General features: G+C 38.7%; 1 protein-coding gene and 1 long non-coding RNA gene across 10 annotated transcripts in view; one reads left to right on the top strand and one right to left on the bottom strand.

The window, feature by feature from the left end:
• Window positions 1-16853, bottom strand: part of NAV2 (neuron navigator 2) — a 451621-nt gene that overhangs the window by 100527 nt on the left and 334241 nt on the right. For all 9 annotated transcript variants that reach the window (XM_064512842.1, XM_064512840.1, XM_064512843.1 and 6 more), the window contains 4 exons: window positions 15569-16673; window positions 12520-12632; window positions 8810-8918; window positions 6785-7174 (listed from right to left, as the gene is read on the bottom strand). In XM_064512842.1, coding sequence (XP_064368912.1) covers window positions 6785-7174; window positions 8810-8918; window positions 12520-12632; window positions 15569-16673 — 1717 coding nt within the window. The remainder of the gene's footprint in view (window positions 1-6784; window positions 7175-8809; window positions 8919-12519; window positions 12633-15568; window positions 16674-16853) is intronic.
• LOC112979972 (uncharacterized) lies at window positions 437-7680 on the top strand. Its single transcript, XR_003258313.2, has 3 exons — window positions 437-713; window positions 6184-6245; window positions 7599-7680. It is a non-coding gene; the product is annotated as an uncharacterized LOC112979972 (long non-coding RNA).

Raw genomic sequence — 16853 nt, 5'->3', positions numbered from 1 at the left:
GCTGCCAAGACTGGAAAACACCCAAGAGGTCAGACCTTTCACGTGCGTAAGTACCACTGTGGATCCTAGTGAAACATGGGTGGAAAATCGTTACTTAAGATGTGGCAACAATCATACACAGAGCGCACAGACTGCCAGACTACAGCAAGTTGAAGTTACACCCGAACTGGGCAGCTGTTGAATGGGGTTTTGTATGTCAGTTTTGATTTAGATGCCTAAATCCTTCTCATTACCTATTTCAACGAAAATCATAGAAATAAACCAAGCGATCCATTTCCCATCATCCCCTTTCATTTTGTTAGCTACAGGAGCTCCTTTTGACCGAAGGAAACCAACGAGGGAATGCTGCTTCTTAACAGCTTCTCAGAAGGGGGCCGGGAGTGCGGACAGAGTTACTCCACAGCGCGGTTCGACTCACCCGCACCTAATCCTTCCGTGCAGACAATTCACGCTGGCACAGCGCTTGTGATTGCATCTCCCTCTGCTGGTTAGCCCCAGAGTTGGACTGTGCTTTGTCCTTTAGAAGCAGTCCTGTTGCTCAAATTATAAAAACCTGTTGGCACGGAAGGAGCAGTTCAGACACTACTGTGGTGTTTGTTACAGGAGCAGACACGCCGCGTGAGACGATCACTGTCGCAGGGTACTTTGGTAGCCATTCACGTCAGGCCAGCAACAAGGAACACGGAAGCAACAGGTACCACATGAAGCAAATGGTGAGTTAGACTTACTGACGAAGCGTGTGTACGACCTCACGTGACCCAAGTGCTGTACAGCTGACTCTACGGCAATTTGGGGGAAGAATATAAGGAAATATCTGAATGTCACCAGTTAAATGTTCTCATTCCTGATTGCTGTAAACACTAGGTTTTGCTTTCCAGCCAAGTTACTAAATTGTCTGAGGTGAACTGATTAAAATGCATGGTCCCAGCTGATCTCTAAGATATGTTTATGACTTACAGGCCTACAACGCCTTACTGTGCTGAACCCTAAATAGCAAGAAAAGTTTTACGATAGCACATTATCTGAGATACTGTTTGTGGCAACCAATTAAACACTATTATAGACAAGAGCTGGAGCTGACACTGGAACAAATCTTGAGTTGAGTGCAAAATTTAAGATTATTTTTAAAATATTATACAACATTAATAATATTGAAAATGCTTGTGTAATATTCCAGCCATGTCCTCTATAAAGATTTAAGTACAGTTCTTGGGATATGATTTACTGTATATTTAAACACTGCCATATTTTTTTCTTTTCATTCTCATAGCACTAGGACATCAACTCTCCAGCCAAAAGCTAGTTCTGACCTAGCTTCAACATAGTTTACCAAGAAGTCAGAAATCAAGGTATCCTAATACCATTTCATAAAGGTCAACATTTTGAGTTCGCTTGGCTAATTTCTTTATTGCTATTTGTAGTAATTATCTATTTACTGCTTAGAGCTACCATTCTACAATGTCAAAAGGATCAAAATGTAAAAAAAAAAAAACAGTTCCAGCCCAGACAGAACACAGTTCAAATAAACTCTACGCTCACAAGGAGAAAAAGTTAAAATAAACTACCCCCTAAAGATTCTTAGTCATGTCGATGTGTTCTAGCCATATAAGGAATGCATATGCAGCTTCACCCATTCTTTGAACTTGGATGAAATCTTATCGTTCCCAAAGGCACACCACTTAAAATGCAATGTTCAATAAAATGGCTAACTCACTGTAACTCAAAGTGTACAGAAAAAATAGAAAGGTATTCACCATGACAAAAAATAAATCAGGAAAGACTATAGCTAACTTCAGTCAATGTACAGACTGAAAAGGTTCTTATGCATACCATGACTACCACTGTTGACTTCTAGTTAGCCACACATTACCTGGAGCAGCAACCATATCTATTGCAGAAGGCTTAGAAGGAAACAGTGACTCTTAACTACTGTTACCAAGAACAATTTTTCATTAGCAGCAAAATGCATAGTCCTTTTCTTTCTATAAAACCTTAACCCAAGTGAAGGCCTGATATGCCACATATGAGCATGACATCTGTAAAAGATGTATCACTGTCTGACTGATAGATAGTGCAAAATCAAGCAACTGAAGCACAGGAATCCTATAAATATTGATCATATTATTAAACGTTCAATGAAATCAATCCTCAATTTCAGCTCTTCATATTGTACTCTTATTTGCCTTTTAATAGGCATAACTATAAAAATTCAGCCTACAATAGAACTCTGTTTCAGTGATGGTTTTAGGCCATGTAGCTCTAGGTTACACAGGCCTCTGAACCACAAAGCTGATTTCTTGCTAGAGCACAATTCCCTTATGTGGTTGTTCAACCGGAGCAGCAGCAGGTCATAAAGCAGATTCCCCACCCCAGAGTGGCCTGCTCTACCCTCTCATTTCCCTTCATCTAAGTTCTGAATTCACAGCGCTTGAAAAAAAATCCCCGTGGAGCATAAAGACTTGAATAAACAAGAAGAAATCAGGACCCCATGAGGATCACGCACACAAATACATTAAGAGGTTGTGGCAATAGGGATCTGGAATGGAAACATATCAGCCCTATAGCATCAATCAAACTGGGAGATTAACCAAATGGTATAAAGTCTGGGCCAAAATGTTCTCTCACTCATAACAGCAGCTGCACCTGTGGGAGGCCAGTGCTAGAAGAATTTTATTACAGGGCCCTTGAACATAGTATGTAGGCTGAACCCTTTTGTCCTCATTTAATAGCTGAAGAAATAGTTAATTGCTAGGCTTAAGTGAGATATGAGAGAGTCACTCTGTAACACTTCTTAAATGAGCTACTATCTGAGAATTAGGGAAAATGCTTTGTGCACCAATCAGTGTTAAAACCGAATCACATAAAACCTGAAATTTCCATTTTTCAGAAAATCGAGCAGCACTTCAGAGCTCCCAGGTCCTCCAGACTGTAACTTGGTAGCACAGACCTTGGAAGTCATGGTAGCACCAGCAAGCTTGGCCCTGCAGATTCTCCGGGAGGGAGCGCGGGGACACTCCCGTTGGTGGGGGGCTGCCTCTGACCACGCGCCCCGCACCCCACGTGGCATGCGGCCAAGCGGGCCGCACACTGCACTGCTCAGATCTGTGCTGCCAGGACCTAGGGCAGCTGAGCTGTCAAATCATCAAATCTACATTTTGTTGGAAGGTAGCTGGAACAGATACATTTCTGCAAGAAATTGTTCTGACAAATGGTGTTTGCAGACCAAAAACCATTTCCTGAGAAAATCTGTGACCAACACTAATGAACATATCCACTCTGTTGATTCTACATAGAAAACTGCACCTTTGGATAACGAAAACAGGGTCAGATGATTAATTCAATTAAAGGAAAAAAATTTTAAAGGGCCTTTTTGACCAGCAGTTCTGTTGCTCCATTCCAAGGAAAGATCTCTGCATCTCATTAGACAGAAGAGAAGGGGAAGAACATGAAGGTTATTAGTTAAAGGGAGATCGAAGTAGACAAAACCTTCCAAACAAATCCAAGAAAGTAACGAGTTAACCTCCTCATCCGGAATGACTGCTTAACTCTTTGAAGTGGATAGGGGAAATGATTCTAGATTTTGAGTTGTCACTTTCTGACAACGCTTATAAAGCACCAAGGTCACCCAGCTGTGGGACCAGGTAAATGGCAGAGCACAACACCCAGGGATCTTCCTTGCTTACTTCCCTCCTTGAACAAATCCCAGTGCAGTTGCTTTGTCATTCTGTTGATGTTTGAGCTTCCGCATTAGGAGTACTTCTTTCCTTTGATCCACACCTGAAGACTTAGTTTAACAGATATTTTCTGCCTGTTTGGAAAAGATACTCTTTCTAACCCTATGAAATCAATCCTAATTTCTGCCAGAGCTATGCTTGAGCAGACCTAGAAAGGGAGGCCAAATGAAACTTCCCATGACCCAGTACATTTCAGAGAAAGCATCGGGATCATAGGGCTAAAGTAGTTTATCTTGGCTATTGGATTTATTTTGGCTGTAACAAATATTTTGGCTTCCTACCCTATTGGTTTGCCAATAAAAACACAGATCCAAGGCTGCAGACTACAGCATTGTAGCAATTTTGAAAATGACAAAGCGAAACATATACCAGTTAATAAAGAGCTATTCATGTTATAAATGCCCTTTTGTGCTGTTTTCTGCATTCTGTAACTCAGTTTATGACAATATGGGGCCTGTTCACCCTGAAGTTGATCTTAGAGATTCATTCTGCAGCAAGTTACGCTGATACTTTCTTTACGAGCAACCTCTCTAATTTCTAAGCAGTATATTATCCCTCTCCCATGGAGACACAACACTATCCTACTTTCTACTGCTGAGCATAAACTGACATTGGGGAAGATAACTCAGGATACTGAGCCTACCAAACCAAAACATCTGGTTATACTGAAGATGGCAGTCCAGCATTATTAGGTGTCAGTGAGATTCACCAAAGCTAATACCCTCATTTCTTAGACAGAAGGTTTAAATCTCTCCATTGATAGTGGGATTATATCCAATGTTGTTATTTCAATTCAGTGCTAAGGACTCCCCTCTAACAGAATCTGCACATATAATTAGTCTCCATAGACTATTTAAACCCAGCACTGTGAGGCTGCTTTCAGGAAAGTTCACTTTAAATGTACACGAGTACAGAGGGATAAGCGCTCCAAACTTCCCAAACTTTGAACTTGCTTAATAATCTGAGAACTAAAGTGGGCCTTTCTGACTATGGATTGGCCTGTAATATAGATTCTGCCCTTGGAACTTAGTCAATGGTTAAAATAATGATATATAAATCAATAAAACAAACCACGTTAGCTACAAAAGCCTATTTTGCTAAATAAAGGCAACAGACATGGAAGAGAAAGACATTTATACACGCAACAACTCTTCTTGTCAAAACAATTCTAAATTGGTATCTTTCTTAACAATCAATTGATATTACCACTTTTACAAATCTGTGGCTGATTATATGAGAAAAACTGAAAATTATCTCCCCTGTTTAAAAACTAGTGGGAAATAAGAGTCAGGTACTCTGCCTCATACTCTCTCTCTCATTAAAGATGTTGTAATGATCAAGACTAGGGGTGAGCTGTAGTGGAGTCTATGACTGTTCTGCTAAATGTTAGTGTGCCATTTGTTGCTTTTAACTGACTGCTTTGATACACTTTTAGTGATAGAGGTGTCAACCAGCAAAAACATGTGTTACTTTATGAGCCCCTCAGACCCAGATTCTAAAGACCAGAGTTGTATTTTTGGACCCTGGAGACTTTTATACTCTACAGGATGACCAGGGAGTCACAGAATAGGAAATGATACATGGAGATGAGTGAAGCCACAGATTTCTCTGGAAATATCATTCATGAACTTAACAGGTTTCTTATTATTTCCTTTTTCTCCATCTGGAACCTGCACGTTATATACTGACTAAAGTTCAGTCTTTACTGAATCTGCAAAGACTGGGGCTCCTCTAGGGTACAAACAACAGAAGCTGGAAATGACACACTTCTGCCAGGCACACTGCTTAGTTCTTACTCTAAGCACTCTATAGAAACAATGACACTACTCAGAATTTATTTTCTTCACATCTAGACCAATATTACAGATGCAAGTTTGAATAAAGGTCATAGTCCAGAGGAAAAGCAATAACTGTGACTATAATAAACATGACAACACTCAGGTATAAACTGATTTATTTTGCAAAAGCACAGGCAATTTTAGCGATGTGATGCATTATTAACGTAGCAAAAGCTAAAGGTGCTTTTGTATGAAATAGAATTTATACTATCTTTGCATTGGTTTCTTTACGGTATGTGCCTCGAAGAAAGAAAGCCAAATAAAGTCCAACTTTTCAAGACAGACAGAGTGAAAACATCCATATATTGAGAAAGGACAGAATGAATGGTGGTTTCCAGACTGCTTCCTGGTTAAATTACTGGCAAAGAAACATCTGGATTCTAAGTTTCTGCTACAGTAACAGACACTAAATATTCCAGCTAAGCCAATGGTACAACGCTACTATAAACACTGTGGAAAAGCAAGGGACATAAGGTGGCCAAACAGGTAAAAGGCTGTTATAAAAATAAATAAGGAAAGAGATAAATATGTCATTTTCAGCTCAGTAATCATTTTTAGCATCAGTCTAAGGCTGATATATTTGAGCAAATCAAAAATGACTCTACTTTCAGGAAGGACCTGAATACTGACATATTGGAGCAAAGAACAGATGATTCTTCCAGTCAAGGCAAAGGTAAGATGTTGATGTAAAACCTTGTTAATAACTGTCTATCAGTTCATATTTCTTGTATTATAACTTAGATTAACTTGTTCTTTAGATTTTATTTTGCATGTGCAACTATTTCACCCTACACACTGATGTGCAAACTCATTTCCTTTCAGTGAACTTTCTCCTGAAAGTTCAGACGGTAAGAGGGTTCAGTAGCAGTATGGAAAATGCCTCACTCTCTCCATCTTGTGGTCATAAGTGAATGATGCAGTATGTGCTTGACTTTCCACAATGATCCTAATTCAGGAAAACATTTAATCACATGCATGAGTAATGTTCATACCTAGGAACATTTTTTTGACATATCCTTAAGCTTAAACCATGTGTTTAAATCCCATTGACTCAATTAACCATGAGCTGTCCCTCCAAATTCTTATTAAAATGGGTATAATACCTTTTTCTTTTTTTAATAGTCAAGAGGAATATAGCCTCATTTAAAGCAATGCAAAAATTACAGAATTCTGTGAAGTGTGGTATTTAAGAAGAAAACTAAAGGTGCTTACCCACTTGTGATATCATCAGTTCGGATATTCTTGCCCAGCACATCTCCATCACTCATGTAGCCCGTGGCATCCATGGTAATGCCTTCCAGATCTATTTCATCACTTCCCTTGTCAGAGATGTCCACATGGCAGACATTACTACTGCGGGATGCGAGCTGTCTCCGCAAAGGTGCTGAATACATATAACGTCCCGACTCGGCGTTAATGAAGCGGCTGGCATTCCCTCTTGGGGGATATCCGTTTCCCATTGATGGAGCATCACCTGCCTGAAGGCGGGGGCTGGACTGTCCCAGTCTCCACGATAAAGGTGCTGGTCTTCCTGTCAAGCTGAGAATGCTGCGACCGCTTATTTCGGTAGTGACATTGGTGTCAAATGTAGTTTCCAGCGTGCTAAAATAAAAAAATGCCCCTCATTAAACATATATCATACAGAACAATATCAGATTTCAGGTGATGTTACTTCATGAACTGTAAGACCCTTAAGCTCTGAATGCTCCAGTCACAAAATACAAGTAACAACATTAACAGAATTTACCTGCTACAAAGCTCTGACAGTCCATTCTTCCAACACTGTTCTTAAATAACGATACCCTTGCACCCAGGCCACTAAGTGTTTAACATATGAGAGCAGATGTAAGCAGGGACTTTTTAATGGATTACTCACAGTATCAAAGTGTAACTTTGTCACCTTCAATCAGATATAACCCCATTGTAAAATGTTCTTGTTCCTCTAGGCAAGGGAGTAGCATATTAAGCTAAAAAAATGTCAACCTAAGTGCTATTTTTCTGACACCTTTTCTTCTCTTTTTGGCAGCATTCACGAAACAGTCCTAATACTCTGGAGACGTATGCAGCAAGATGGTAGCTATATCTACACTGAGGAAAGGATAAAATTAAAAAAAGAATAATAAAAGTAAATATGTTTTTCAAAATATATTTTACATATCCATGAATTAAATGTACATTACAAAATATTTGGTAATATTTATATAGAGCACTGGTTACAAAAGCATTTCAGGTCATAGCCTCTAAATACAGTTTTTGACAAGCATCAGGCATATTAAATCGTCTACTATCATGCCTGAGTGACTGGACTCTTTTCCTTTCCTAGTCAACTAACATACTGTTACCTTTGTTTATAGAGAATATTCATCAAAATAAGCAGCATTGTACTGTTTGCAATATAACATAAGTATATACTGCAAAAAAAAAGGTATCTTGTGATTATAGTAATTAAATCATAATGAGTCGTCACATTAATTGAAATTTCAAAGAAAATAGATCCATTGGGAGTTCATCCCTTCAAGCTCTTGCTCAGTTTTGGATACAAAGGCAAGGCACAAAGAGTTCATCCAATGAGCCAGAGTCCATTAGGCATTGAGCGCTATGTAGGACCATGACCTCATTAGGGGCCACACATCATATTCTCCCAAGCTTCCTGTTGAACATTGAAAAGATCTGAGTCACTGAATGTTTAAATGTAGTGACAGCCTTTGTTTATTTAGAGCATATTTAAAATATTGCTAGAGATTTCCAAACAGTGCTTTGCTAAAAAAATTACAAACATGGGTAACTAATAATATTAGAAAAATTTGTTTGACCAAAGATTGGTCAGGAATTCAAGCTATGCACTTTATCAAGTGGGTCAAGCACAGTTCACCTGCTTGTTTAAACAAAGTATTACACACTGGGGAGAGGGGCATAATGCACTGAGGTTGTTCAAGAATAAAATGAAATAACATTTTAAATGGTAACCTATATTCAAACATCACCTAATGCATTTAACAAGCACTGCTTACTCTCCCGTTTTATTTCTATATACAATCTGCCACCATCAGTTACTCATCATAAATCTTGATAAACATCGAACACAGTTCAAAATGTGTGCTTTAAAGAGAAAAAGAAGATTAGTTTCTTCCACTGTCAGCGTTAATCATTTTTCAAGGATGCAACCCAGCCATATCCAAAAGAGGTAAAGTAAGAACTGTTATTTCAATGGTCTCACAAAGTCAGGCATGCTATTACCTGTGAGTGACCTGGGTTCCCCGTAAACTGGACATGGTTTCCTCTAAGTTCTGTCGAAGATCGGCAATGTTCTTCACAGTTCGTAATCGCCGAGTTTCTGGATCCTCTCCTAGAGGAAAAATAAACCATTAGAAAGGATAAGCAGGAAACAGCATAGAATTGAGCTGTTATCTCTGCCTGGATCTGTGTCAAACACAATTTTCTGACTTTCCATCTTTTAACACTGTAAATGGATAATGATGCAGATACCATTCCCCTAGAGCAGGCACCTGCCATTGCCCCAGCCAGACTGGGGAACAGCTCTGTACCGTTAACTTTATTTCACAGGTTTCTTTTGTAGCAAGAGATGTTTCTGTATTGTCATTTCCCCACATGACCCAGTTTAAATCCTGGTTAACTCTCAACCTCATTACAACATACACTCTGTCAATACCATCTTTTCCAACTCCTACTGACACAATAAACATTGACCCAGCACAGTCAATCTCTCCAATACTATATTCTCACCAAATTTTCTCTTCCCCTTTTAAATAGATCTCTTTCTACAACAATGGCTTTCTAATAAAGTAAATTCTGTTGACTGGGTGCTCCATGCTGAGTGATATTTTAGGTAAAATAGCAACATGTTTTGCTTGTCCACCTCACAACACAGATATCATTACTTGAGTGGTCTATGACAGAAAGTTAGGGGGTTACTTTTACTTTACTGGGCATTAAGAAACCTTGTTCTTTAAATAGTCTGTTCCAAAACAAATTTTTCTCCTGTTCTTTACCTCCAAAAGAAGAGTCTCTATACATTAAAAAAGTCCTCCAAGTGCCTCAGCAAAATTTATTTTGTTTAATTGCTCTCAGCTATCAATTAAGAAATGCTTTGGCTGATAACTCAGCTGAACTTTACATAGTCAAACCTTCTCAGCAGTTGAAAAGAAGTGACTTCTGATTTCAAGCGGTGCGAAGATATTCTTTGGGAGCTGAATGCCAGAACAGACAACCTCCAAAAAGCCACCCCAAACCCTGTGTTAGGCACAGGAGGGAATGATTTCACTCTAAAGGCTTTACAACTCATGCTAAAGAAAGTACTTATTACACCAAATCTAAAACTTTTCGAACTTTGTATCAGCCTTCTCTGCACACATGATGCATTCTTAAGCTGCAACGATGCTGATAATCCATACAACTGGGAGTTTAGATCAGTCTGTAAATTACATAAATCCTAAGTGTTAAGGAACACATAAATTAATCTTTAATTTTCTGTTGTTGAACTTCCCGCATTCTTTGCTTTAATCTTCATGTTTCTGAAAGATGCCAGATTGATGGCACAGAAAAAACAATACTCCTATTTGCAAAGCAGCATTAGCACAGACTGGTGCTCACCGAAGTGACAGAGCCCTGACCATGAAGAACTATCTGGGGAACGGAAGATAGATTTTTATGCTTATACAATTATTGGCCTTACTGAGACAAACACCAATGGCTCAGTTAGTGTCCATGATACCACTTTTTGTCTTATGGGCCTCTACTCCCTGGGATATAAACTAACAACAACACATTTCACGTAGGCTAAATGATCAAATAATTATGACCTGGCTGTATTGGAAATAGCAGCCTGATAAGCTTGATTGCTTTAGCCACTGGGTCTCTGGGACAGAAAACATTTTTCTACACTCATGGATCTACAAATTATTGCAGCAAAGAGCATAAAATATTTATATGCCGTTAGCCTAACAAAGGTCAGAGTGCTCTTTCACAGATCATTTCTCTCACAGATATGAAGGCAAGCACTAGATAAATTCTTAAAAGAACATACAAGAGACTTAGCTGAGGTAAAACTGAAATTATTTCTATTGAGATCACTCTCAAACCCAAATTGATATAAAATTTTTACTTATATGACATTCAAACATGAATTACAAAGATTTTTTAAAGGACAGATATTGGATAGTGCTACTAAAAATTAATTATTAAATCACTTAGCTCTTCATGAATATGCAGTAAGTATCATTAAACTATTCAGTTTCCAATTTTTCTTGTCTAGACTCTCTCTCTCTCTCACTCTTTTTTTTTTTTTTAATATGTGCTTTTAAATTAAAAGCATCAATAGCTGCTATGTCTATACAGGGAAAGAAGAAATCTGTTACTTATTTCTTCTAATTTATTTGGGTTGAGGAATTGTTTTGTTTTGTTGGTTCAATTTCCCCTAAGACTCCTTTATTGACTACTGCTGACTGTGGAGTCTGGCTACGCGCAGCTGGTTCTTGCATCCCCATTGTCTGAGGTTGTCATGCTCTCTTGCATTTTTGGATCCCAAACTTCTATATTCTACTTAAATAATAGTTTGTATTTACATAACATCTGTCATTAAAAACTAAAAACCTTGTGTGATCTATAAACACTTCCCAGTTCACAGTCTCAAATACACTGCCTACAGGCTAGGCAATGCGATGATTAAGAGGTCATACTGAAAAAGCATAAGAAGCTGGACACTCTGTGTCTCTTACTTTGAATTTGAACTGGCTTTCATATTTCAGTATGAACCCAAAATTGTACTCAAGGATTTTAATCCTTGTGCCCTTTATTTGCCTTTTTAATATTTAATCCAGCTATATATAAATCATATGCGCAGGTACGTGCATTTATGCATTCCTGCAGCCCTTTTCTTCACCGGTGACTCTGCCTCTTGGTTTTGCCATCAGCATATGCATATACAGGTGTAAATGTGGCATTGACAGAATATATAATGTAATATGAAATTAATCCAATTGTGAAACTTTTAGCCCTGTGACTTTCCAAGCGGAATAATCAGTTTCAAAACTCACATTAAACTGGAGGATGCCAGGACTAACTAGATGAAAAAAACTGAGATATTCTATTGATGTGATATACTGTTTTATAACTGTCCAATATAGAACTGTCCAATAAGCATAAACATAGACATTGCTAAAACCAGAAGGGAAGGAGGAAGAGGGAGTTGATTGTGACTTAAAAACACTTTTTATACCTTTAGTAGAATATAGTTGATAAAAATTGCTTTGTTGTCATGGGTAAGCTTAAAAATTATTGCTCATAATCAAATACTTCTTATAGTAGCAGGAAGTCTAGATGAACATGAAAAGTACTTTGTTATTTAGACTACTTATATCCTAATCACAATCAATTTAGGCTTGTGTATGCTGGGCACAGCAAACTGCAGTTGGATTTTGATGTCTTATTGCTGCAAAAAACCACTTCTCAAACTGAGAATTAATGAGAGCGAATGCTGAGATTCCTCCAAACCTATGAACTAAATTAATATCCTTGATGTTTTGATTAATCTCTTCTGCAACCTCTGAAGTCTTAAGCAAAGTTTAAAAGGTAAAAAATTAATATCATATGTTTGGGGATAATTAGGACTCTCATAACATCTTAATTTTAAAAGGTGTTGTATATCTCCCAGAAGACACTACACACTCACAACTTTAACGATTTCCAGAAATTTAAGGGGCATAGAGTTTTGTAGAACTTGAGCCTCCAGTGTTCAAGATATTAATAGCCAGTTTCCATTGCTGAACAGCCAAAAGAAATATCCTAACTAATAAAAAGCAAAGCCCTCTGAATAGAAACAAATTAGATTCCCCCCGAAGAGGGAGCTCCTGATTTCCAACTTGTTTCAGCCTTTTAGCCCACTCTTCTTTAACCAGATCACAGTTAGGAAGTTATGCTGCCAGACATACCTGAGAGGTCTTCGAGCCCAGGCTGTCCAGTTTTGACGTAAAGCGCCGAATCCATGCTGACCCCTCCTGTGCTGGCCTCAGCTGTTACATTCCCTTCGTTGTCTGTCTGTGATCTGAAAGGCAAAACAAAACAGAGATGTGCAGTCACTCACAATCAAAAGTATCTCAACTAGAGCAACTAGACAACTGTGCCCGCCATCAGCCACTCTGTCTTTTTCTCCAGAATAGACTGGCAGACTGCCTTTACATAATTCATTAGTCCCATGTTGAACTACGTCCTAGAAACAGAAACAAGCACTCATCTGTAAAAAATAAAAAATTCATAGTCAAATATAGGCTTCACAGCTCTTCAGATACAGCCCTAAGAAGCTTGGATTTTCACCTAAATTTTAATTCTCACTAACATCATATGCTGTGGCTAACACTCTGATTCTCTCTAATAAAGTCTGTATTACACAAACACAAAGCAGGTAGTGCATGATGGTGTGCTACACTTCTCCAGATCTTCCTTCCATAACTAGCACCAAGACTCATTTTTATTTTAAAATAAATGAATGGATAAAACTAACTTCAAATTCCAATTTGTGATCTGACATTATGGCTGTCATGAAATAAAAGGTTCATAAGAATCTTTTCTATGCTCTAAGACATCTGGACTCATTCCATTTTATTGGTTGCCCTGTGTTTTGCTCTTAGAGTCACATCAACAAGCAGCTGGACATTTTCCTGCCAAAGGCAGGAGCACTCTACAAAAGACAGGACACAGCAGACAATTACTTGACTAATCTCAATTTCAGTTGACACCATATGAAAGAGAATAATTTCTCTCTCTCTTTCTTTCTTTTTTTTTTTTTACATTAAAAAACAGAAAAGTAAGTCTACAGGCAGCAGAGAAGTTCAAACTAAAGTAACCTTAGTTCATATCAGAGAAAACCTGAGATTTGTGCTGCAACCCATTAACTTTGGCACTTTGCACTCATTTCCCCTCCCGGCAACTAGTGTTTGAGCCCTAGATACACACTGGGGAATCTGCCATAGCTGTGAATAACAAGCCAAGGAGGTAGCTGAGAGGCCTGGTCACAGAGCAGAATCCCAGAGAACCAAAGAAGATACAACTATCCCCTACAGTTGCATTTTGCAGATAAGAAAAAGCATCTGAATAGCAAATTTATAATACTATACATTTGCCTTGTGAATCTACATAATTTGAGTTTCCTCCTTCTTTTCAATGCCAGCAAGATGATACCAATTGGCCTTTTTCTTCCACTGCTGAAAAGTAAAGACTTTTTAAGTTTTCAGCTCTTTCCTCCAGCTGCCAAGAGGTAGCTGCATAACTGTTCTTTATAGAAGGTCAAATAAATATTACCTAGAGTTTATCAGTGTGTTTGGATTACAGCAAATATATGGTTTGCACCTGCTTTTACACTTCAGATGTTATTTACATTCAAACTACTTGAGATTAACACCAAATAGAGTGCTTTTTATTTTAGCTATTGACAAGACATGGTAGTCATAAACATATAGCAATCCAACACGTCACGAACACATCTTTGCATGTTACGAGGAATAAACAAAGCAAATAGCAATTTCTATTTTAGTTATGGATTAAAATAGTACAAACAGCATTGGCAATTTCCAACTCAAAATAAATTTAAAAAAAATATTAGTGGTAGGTCCCACCATGAGCCAAAGATGGAACAATAATGCTGATAAAAATGGACATGAGAACAACAGATATCAAGAACGTGTAATATTAATACAGATTTTTACCAGGTTGATTTTTTTTCCCAACTGGCACATTTTCATGTCATTCATTGCATACCAAAAGGAAACCTAATATTTTATCCCATACATACAAGGAGAAATAATCTCACTTTGCCAGCAGCTCAGCACTCACAGGGGCAGAAGACAAGGTCACTCTTCCCATTTTGCATTCCTACCCAGGCCTGAGCAATTGTTCTGTATCCTCCTGCTTCAGGTTCATTTGATTTACATTCTTTTATTTAAAAAAAAGGACTGTGGTCAACCGTCTCTTACGCGAAACCTTCCAACAGATCGAAGGCAAAAAAGCATATAGTAAAATTGAAAAAACATTGAAAAGGGCAACAAAGATGACGGAAGGGTAAGAACATCAGCTACACAAGAGGTAACTAAACAGGCTAGGACATTTTACCCTATAAGGTATACTCCTTTAGGGAAGGAGAAGTATGATCATGGTCTATAAAATCATGAGCGGCACAAAGATGATGAGAACTATTGTTTGCAGTCTCTCCCTATGTAAGAATTAAGGGGTATCAAAGGAAACTAGAAGATGGCTGTGAAAAACAAAAACCTCACCATCTGATTCAGAAATTTCTTGTGCCATGGTCAAGCTTGGGAGTACCTCCTCAGGAAGCCTCATTATTGTTTTCCCTCTTCTTATACTCTTCCCTAGGTATGCTGCACTGCTATTGTCAAACAGAAGATGCTGGACTAGATGGAGGTAAGGTGTGACCCCATATGGCTTTGCCTGTGTTTACCTCACACAGGGTAAACGTAAGCGTAGAGGAGCAGACATGCTCTTGTTCTGTCTTACCTACAGTTTTTTTTTTTTTTTTTTTAAAAAGATTTCCCATCACTGCTTATGCCAAGGCAGCTTCATCACTGTTAGCCACACTTAAGAGAACAAGTATGTGTGTATCATAAACTGGCACTGCTATAACTTTTAAGCCCATGATGTATAAAACAAACCTAAGCCACACAGTATGAGAAAAAGGCAAAGGCAGCAGTTAGACAGCAAGGCGGCAGCGTTCTGATGTTGGCTGTTAGTAGTGTCAGATACAATATTCCCCTTCTTATCTACCAGAACTTCTTACACATCTCAGTTTGATTGCCTTTAAGAGCAGTTTTTGTGTGAATGTATAAATTGTCCTTTCTCAAAGCAAAAGACCTTTACATGATGTGGCATCTACATTGCTTTCTTCCCTCACCCTCCCAAAAGGGCATCACAAATGAATCTTCCTATACAAATATCATGTTCAAAAGAGTATATTTGAAGAGTTAACCATACCTGTACATAAATGGAGCTACTGTGGCAGTGTTCGGGTGGTTATATTGCTGTTGGGGATGAGGTAGCTGAACACTCACAGTATTGCTTCCTGTAGTTTGTGTTGTAGCTGCTGGTCCATTGACAGCTTGGCTGCTGTTGCTACTGTTGAGACCTCCTATTCCTTTTCCTTCTGAAGAGGCTAAGCTTGAAGAGGAACTGGAATTCCTGCTATCTAGCTGAGTCTTCTGATGAGAGAGCCCTGAGCCAGGTTTCCCACAGCGGCTTCTCTCACTTTCTTTTGCAGACACCGGGGCACTTGAGGATTTCCCTGTGGTGTTTTTCATTCCTGGTTTTGGTATTCCACTGTGCGAAGGGGCAGAGGCCTCCTTCTTGGCACTATTCAGCTTTCCTCCTTTAGGGATAAAGCTTGCAATCTTTGAGGACTTTTTTGGCATCTCTGTTGTTGCTAGTGCTGTCTGTTCTTCTTTTGGCTCCTCTTTTACGTCCAGCTTTTCCGTGATGGATGTTCTTTTTGCAATGTCTTTACTTTTATCCTTTTCTTTTTCTTTCTCTTTCTGTTTCTCTTTATCCTTCTCATTACACTTTGGAGAACTTTTCTTATTAGTCAGTGCCCGGCTAAAAGTTCTTTGTGCAATTCCCTTGAGTGCAATTTTGGGACTGCTGGACATTGGTCCTGGATTGTTCACATTCTGATTTGTGGCATCAATTTCGTCACTCTCCTCGAAGCTCGGAAGTGTCTCTAGTTTTTCACAGCTGTTCTCCCGAGACCCTGAATACTCAAGTGTTGTCCCTCCTGCTTTGGAGCCTCCTTTGCTATTGAAGAGTTTTAATTTTTCAAGCATGGATTTTTGACCATTGGGAACCGTTTTGACCATTTCCGAAGGTGGCTTTGGAGGCTCTGATACTGGCTGCTTTACGGATAACATGGAAGACGTAGCTGTGTGCTTAGCACTGAGGGATTTGCTGCGCCAAGGTTTAATAGCAGAGCTGGGCTGAGGGATGGCTGACGAGTTATTGCAACCAAGAGGACTGCTGCAGCTTTGAACTGAAGATGATACATTTTCATTCATTCCTGTGGGCTGGGAGGCTGTACTGTCTGCAGACTCTGGAGAAAAAAAAGAAATACAATATACAGTAGTACCTGGTATTAAAGCTACTCTGAGATTTTCTTCTGTAATGAGAGATCAGGAACTTCACACTAAGAACATTAAAAAGAGACACATGTATCACTATTTTAAACATCAATATTACTTAAACAAAATAAAACCCAGTCATTTTTCTCCTA

Source organism: Dromaius novaehollandiae, chromosome 5, assembly GCF_036370855.1.
Source record: "Dromaius novaehollandiae isolate bDroNov1 chromosome 5, bDroNov1.hap1, whole genome shotgun sequence".
In the NCBI taxonomy this organism is placed as follows: domain Eukaryota; kingdom Metazoa; phylum Chordata; class Aves; order Casuariiformes; family Dromaiidae; genus Dromaius; species Dromaius novaehollandiae.
The sequence above is the reverse complement of the archived record's forward strand: the minus strand, read 5'-3'. Positions and strand labels throughout refer to the sequence as shown.